Source organism: Lolium perenne, chromosome 1 (assembly GCF_019359855.2).
Source record: "Lolium perenne isolate Kyuss_39 chromosome 1, Kyuss_2.0, whole genome shotgun sequence".
NCBI classification, from domain to species: Eukaryota; Viridiplantae; Streptophyta; class Magnoliopsida; order Poales; family Poaceae; genus Lolium; species Lolium perenne.
In genome coordinates, this window is record NC_067244.2 from 189,422,027 (window position 1) to 189,428,763 (window position 6,737).

Consider the following 6,737-nt stretch of genomic DNA (forward strand, 5'->3'; position numbering starts at 1 on the left):
ATCACGGCTGTCCGAACGTTCGCGCGAATAGGGGACGTGGCCCAGCGGTGCCACCCAACGACCCATATCTAGCCCCAGCGCCCGCATCCCCTCTTATCCTACCCGGGTCGTCCTGTCACTGGCACATAAACCAATCCCTCTCCCGCCACGCCCGCATGAATTTCGCTGGCATAGTTACCCAAGCCCTTGCCAACGATGGAGGATGCTGCCACCATCGCCACCGGCCACAAAGCCCTGGTGAAGCCAAAGAAAGAGCTCACTCCAGCGGAGTCAGCAAATGAGACAAGGAAGCGTGTCGGCCTACACGACGCCTCCAAGGCAAAAGCGGCCGAAGCAACAACCACCGCCGAAGCCAAGAAAGAGGCTAAGCTCGCCCTATCCCTTCAGGCCAACGCCGACGTCCTCCCCTCTCAAGCCGTCTCCCGAGCCATTATCATGATCAAGCAAGAGGTGCTCACCGCCGCCATGGGCCAGGTCTCAAGCGCCATCGTAGCCGGACGCCTCTTCGACAAACTCAATCTCGACCGGGAGCCTGCACTGACGCCTCTTCGACTCCAGGCGCTCGCGACATCGGGGATGGTTAATCATTCAAGAGGAGTGCACCGAAATATGCGGTGTGTACGGGTATCTTGCAAATCGGCCGATGAGCGGCATTGGTGTTGCGAAGTTGACGTATTTCTCCAAGAGAGATGGTTAATCATCCAAGAGGAGTACAACAAATCGGCCGATGAGCGGCATTAGTGTTGCGAAGTTGACCTAATGGCAGTCACCACCTCACCGGTACTGCCTTTTCGCATTTTCAGACTGATGTTCCATTTTACGGTTAATTTTGTTGCAGAGAGTGCAACATGGACGTACATCCCTCACATCAGACGATCAATATTTTGAGAAGGCATCCTGCACTGAACCTCACAAACAAACTCTTTTTCACTGAACACAAGTGTACCTACTGTTACCAAACAAGGCGCACTATGTCGATCGTCTCAGTCAAAACCAGGTCTGTTCCCACAACTATGCCATTGGATTTACAATAACAGTGGTAATAACTGAAGTGTGACCGCAGCGATATTGGCAACTTTGACAAGGCATACGTTTTCGACCACCCAAAACGGGCTACCGGCCCTTGATCGCAATGAATGTAGGCCACATACACTCCAACAAAGCGCCCAAAAAAAAAGGAAAGAACAACGCCGAGCATTAAGATGACAGAGACTGGAACATACGCTTTCCTGGTGTTCTTTTTACAACATAAACGATTTTCTCAGAGCAACAAAAGCAACGAAGAAGATAGGGGAGGCAAGAAAGATCATGTACGGGATGATCTGCCGAATCCCCACCTCGGGCTCGTCAGGGTTCGCGTAGTAGTTCCTCTGGCCGCCGAACTGGTCGAAGTACCCCTCGTAGCCTGTGTTCCGGGGCACGGGGATGCCATCGACCTTCAGGAAGTCCGCCGCCTTCGTGTGACAGAAAAAAAAAAGTAACAGTCGATTAGATGGATGGCCAACGCAGAATTTACGATATTATACCACCCCTAGGCCCTCGTGTTCGAAGCCTGTCTGAAAGGGGCCAGAGAGACGTTGTGTACGCATTTGAGAAGCTTTACCTGGAAGCTGAACATGAACATTTTTGCCTTCTTGCTAACTAGAGTGTTTGGGTGGTATTTGAGCTTGCTGTACATGCTCATGGCTTCCTTGGACCTATCAAAGCAAGATGTTCCGTGGAAAATACATGCAGCAAAGACAGAATCTTAGATAGGGAAATCACACAAATTAATTTCAAAATCACTGACGGTATGGATGCATCTTTCAACTACTGTGATGTAAAATTTCATTGCACATACGTGAAAATCTGCACACCAAAACAAGGGCATGGACATGGATATTCACATACAGCCATAAAGGAACCATAGTATACAACATAAAACGGCAGTTCCAAAACAGGAGAATATACGCTTGTATGATCGGAGATTGGGGTTATCTAAAAAAATCAAGGGATTGGGATGGTTACATTGATTTTGTGTACCTTAACATTAAAAACATGCATGCTTGATGAATTAAAAGACATCGGGAACAAAGGGAACTACCTGCAGAGTGAATCTAGACAGATGGACCACTGCAAAGCAGCCATTCCATGGAGTTCGGTCTGCATGTAACTTATTTGGAGTAAAAAGACAAGACAGAAAACTAAAAAACGACAACAAGATGATGCGGGAATACCGGCAAATTAGAACATATGCTTGACAAATAAAAATAGAGATGTTTTGCATCTGAACTGAAGCATATAATGCAAGATGATGCTGCATTTCTGTTTAATTTTAAGGATCACTAAGATGCACAACATATCTATAACAAACCTCACTTTTATTCATTTTGTAGCTACATCCTAACAAAATAGGAAAAAACAAATAGGAACAAATACTCATATTCTAGCAAATAGTACGACGTGCAGCAAGTTATGTCAAAAGAGTGTATTTTTTCGTATCCAGCAAATTGTAGAGGACATGGCTTTCTGAATTCTGCATTTCTCAAAATCACGAAGTTTGTAGATGAGAGGTCAACTTACCATAAGCCAAAATCAGAAAAAAAACGATGCAGCTAGAGATATCTACATACATAATATCGATTCCGCAAAAGGGTACCTTAAAGTCTGCAGCCTGCATCACTTTTTCATAATAAGGCAAAGCTTGTTTCAGCCTTCCAGCATTCATAAGCTCATCACCTTCCTTCAATGCCTTAAACATGTAAAATATACAAATTCTATGATCGTTGCCGAAGTATGCAAACAGCAAAGACACATGAAATTAAAGAAGTAACAGGTACAACCGTATGGATTAACATGGGGTTCAAAAGGACAAACTGGCAAATAACTTCAAGCCCTGAATGTGATTTTCCATTTCTACCAATATTCATAAGTAAAACTTATTCATATACAAATAATATCTGTATGGCTCATCTCAGAGCAGAATAAAATCGTCATCGAACTAACGCATATACTGCAGTGATTAACTTGTAAAATCATCAACTATTTGGCAGTTGTCCATAAACGGAAAGGTACTAACAGAAAGCATTATTTGGCACCAAATATTCAATAACCTCCAGTTAAACTTCTTAATTAGCTGTTGTTCTTATTCATCGTCTGACTGATTATAATATTATTGCCAAACAACATCAGACATTTCCTCAAATCCTTCACTGCCATTACAGTTCACTAGCCAAAAATGGCTGTGTGCATTCTATGTGTGAAGACCCCTAGCAAAACAAAAGTTGGTTACTTGATCAAGAAGTTGATTCATGAAAGAACAAATACTTGTATGTTCTCTTTTGAGCCACAAAATAGGTACAATGTACCCTTCAAGTTCACGGTCACAGTGCAGATCAACCAATTAAGGATTCCTCCTGTGACATAGGAATACACACACACATAGAGTGCTCACAGGTACTTAATTAACAAACAGTTGCCAATTAGTATAAAAGGAATTGTGTTTCAGTCCTGTACCTGGGTGCACTCTGCCTTGGTTTTGGCATCAAGTGTCTTGTTTCGTCCACCCATATATGCAGCTAGGAGTTCTCTGGTACGCTTATCTTTAGCTGCCTTCTCTTCAGCACTTTGAGTCTCTCCACCGAGGCTTATATTTCTCCCACCCCCATACTAATGAACAAGTGTAATTAGAAAAATCCTAAGTGGAATTGGCAGCGCTACCACAAGCATATATTATTCTTTAATCGAATTATATAACATAAATAATGCTAATGATCATAAAATGGAATCGATTTTAATACATGGAGTTTTTAAGTAAAAACAAGCCAATTAAATGTGGAGAAGTCCACAATACAACATCAGTTTCAACTGTATTTCAGATGCTGTTGCTAAAATATCAGTCAAACAAGCAAAAAGCAACACAGACTGAAAGTTTTAGAAGCGTCTTTATCTTGTATTTCAGACATGCCAATATATCAAAAATTTATTAACAGTCCAAACCAGTTCCACATGTATGTCATGTTCCCATTCCAACTCCTTTGCAATGGTGGTTCCTGGTCAATGGCCTAGAGCAATGGTGGATGATTCCTTGATTTCCTTAATTATGCATACAATATGACCAGAAAAAGAACCGAGCATTGGTAATGCTTTGTCACAAATAGTTCTTTTAGAGATCAGACGAATGGTTGTCCTGTAAAAATAATACTCCCTCCAATCCATAATAAGTGTCTTGGCTTTAGTTCAAGTTTGAACTAAAGCCATGCCACTGATTATGGATCGGAGGGAGTATTAGGGTAAATAATTCACAATTTGCGTGGGTACCCTTGCATACTGAATAGTACCAATGGATAAACAAGTGGTACATTGAAAGGTGATTGCAAGATTAGTTATAGTAGGTAAGCAGTAAAACAGGACAATGCAAATTTAGCATGATAACAACAGGGTTTTGTTTAAAGAAATAGGTGTGACTCCAGAAAACCTTTAGGTTCAGTTGCCAACGCCAAAAAAATGTCACCAGGTATAAAAAATGTTTATCACTTTCGCCACACGAAGCTAAGAATATTCAGAGGGTAGTTGGGGTATTAATACATTATGCAAAGTGCTGTATTATATCATTTTGTTCTAATAAAAATCAGTCTTTCTGTTCTCCGAATAGAAGTTCGCTGTAAAATGAAGTAACCATACAAATTAAAACGTATATCCAGAAGCAAATTGCAGGGCATATTTACCGCTTTTGAAATATCTTGTGGCCGTGGAAACATCCCCCATGATGTAACCCTGGGTTTGTAGAATTCCGATTTTTCATCATCTTCTGGCTGTAGAGCAGTTGAAGGTGGTGTCTCCCCAGCCTTGAAATCGCCATTTTGTTGGCCGCTTGTTGAACTTGAAGCTTCCTCAGACACGCTATCATCTACTGCTGGTTGATTTTCTGTTAAACGGCGCGACTTTCCAAATCTACTAGGATCGCCAATTACTATCTCCACCTCAGGAAAATCTTCATCGTTTGAAAAAGGATCAACTGCTCCAGACAGCCCTGGAGGTGGACCTTGATAGCGTTTCTTCTCGAAAAAGTCGAGGCCCAGAAAATCCGTGTCATCGTACACATAGCCCCCCTTCTTTTTCGCCGCTTTGCCGAATGCACCGTCTTTACCAGCGAACGCGCTTTGGCCTGAAAATAAAATAAGTACCATGGATGACAGTGAAAATTAACTACTTAAGCAATGCAAAGAGCACTTAACGATAATACAATTCAAGTTAAATAATGATCTTTCAATACCCTCGACTCTACCCCACCCCCAACACACGCACACACATTTTCACCAGCAATAAAACCACACGGTAAGAACATAAGGGGAAAAACTGAAACAAGGAGGCATTGACAACATTCCGATTTAGCGATTCTAACTTATTCCAATTCAAAGCACACACGCGCAAGGCGCAAACTATGAAACAAGCATTTTCTTGCGGTTACAACAGTTCCTCTATCCTAGTGGCGAACAGCATTTTCAGAGACGGCGCAAACCAAATTAGCGAGAAGTTAGTTTCGCGCCTCCACTCACCAAAAGTCGGCGACGCACCGAGAGGCGCAGAGCCGCCGCCGTCGCCGTTCCTGTACTCCAGCGCCCGTTCGAAGGCCCCCTTGCCGCCGCCGCCTCCGGACTCCTTCGCCGAAGGCTGTGGCGGAGGGGGAGTGGGCGGCGGTGGCGGTGGCGGAGGCTTGGGTGTCGGGTTGGCCCTCTCCTTCTTGTAGGCGGCCGCGCGGGCGAAGGCGAGCTTGACGGGGTCTGTCGTCTCAGCATCCTCGGGCGGAGGCGGAGGCGGCGACGAGGGGGACGCGGCGAGGGGGTGCAGGAGGCGGGGTGGCTGCGCCGTCAGGGTGTTCTTGGGGGTGGCGGCTAGTAGTGGTCTGCGGATGGGACGGAAGGGGAGGCGGCGCGGGGACGTGGAGGGGACAAGGGAGGACGCCGCGCCTGCTGCCGCTGCCGCTGCCGCGGCCATTGCTTGGCGGCAGTGCGGCCCCCGGCGGATGAGAGGTGCTTGGTGACGACGGCCGGAACGCGACAAGCCAAGCGTCTGCTAACTTATCCGTGGCCGGCGCGGCGATTGAGCTGGTCCAAGTGTGCACGCCCTGCGCGGACCAAATGCGCGGTTGATTTTAGGTCGCAAGAGCCGAGAAAGATTTAAATGAAAACAAGACTCCACAGTCGTCAGTCTTGTTTCGCTAAACTTATTTGGAGAATTATTCAATTTACTTTTAATATTGTTCCTCCAAAAAATGTTACAAATATGTTTGGAAATTGGTTAAACGGAGTTGACAAAGTGTCCAAGTTCAGAATTAGAATTGGTTTTGCGCACTCATGTGGGCTATATGGAACTACCGTAATGATATTGTCTTTAACAAGAGCACGAACTCTAATTTTTTACAGGTTACCCGTATGGTTTCACACTGGATCCACGAATGGTCTCTTTTACTGCCGGAGACGCAACGCGAGCCTATGCATGCTGGATGCCGCCGTGATGCGGGGTGGCCTTCGGTCACTCCCACACCAAGACCAACAAGTCCCCCAAGTGGACCAATGACGCGAGCCCGAGTTAAAGCTCTTCATGATGAGGTGAACTCGCTCCTTACCACCCTTGATCTCGGTACCCCTTTGGATGGATTACTACCTCATGCCGACGTGCTATGTGTCATTAGGTACAAGGAGCATCAAGATCACGGAGAGGAGGACACACCATGGTCAAAGGGAGGAGAGGAGCAG

The 6,737-nt window shown here is 45.2% G+C and overlaps 1 protein-coding gene across 1 annotated transcript; it reads right to left on the bottom strand.

Annotated features, from left to right (window-relative positions):
* Positions 1-1,197: 1,197 nt before the first annotated feature.
* LOC127316403 (uncharacterized) lies at positions 1,198-6,065 on the bottom strand. Its single transcript, XM_051346794.2, has 7 exons — positions 5,538-6,065; positions 4,707-5,146; positions 3,496-3,648; positions 2,639-2,731; positions 2,084-2,142; positions 1,604-1,697; positions 1,198-1,454 (listed from the first exon to the last, which is right to left on the bottom strand). Exons 1-7 carry the CDS (start codon positions 5,974-5,976, stop codon positions 1,242-1,244), a joined length of 1,491 nt encoding a protein of 496 aa, XP_051202754.1. The 5' UTR covers positions 5,977-6,065; the 3' UTR covers positions 1,198-1,241.
* Positions 6,066-6,737: the final 672 nt, after the last annotated feature.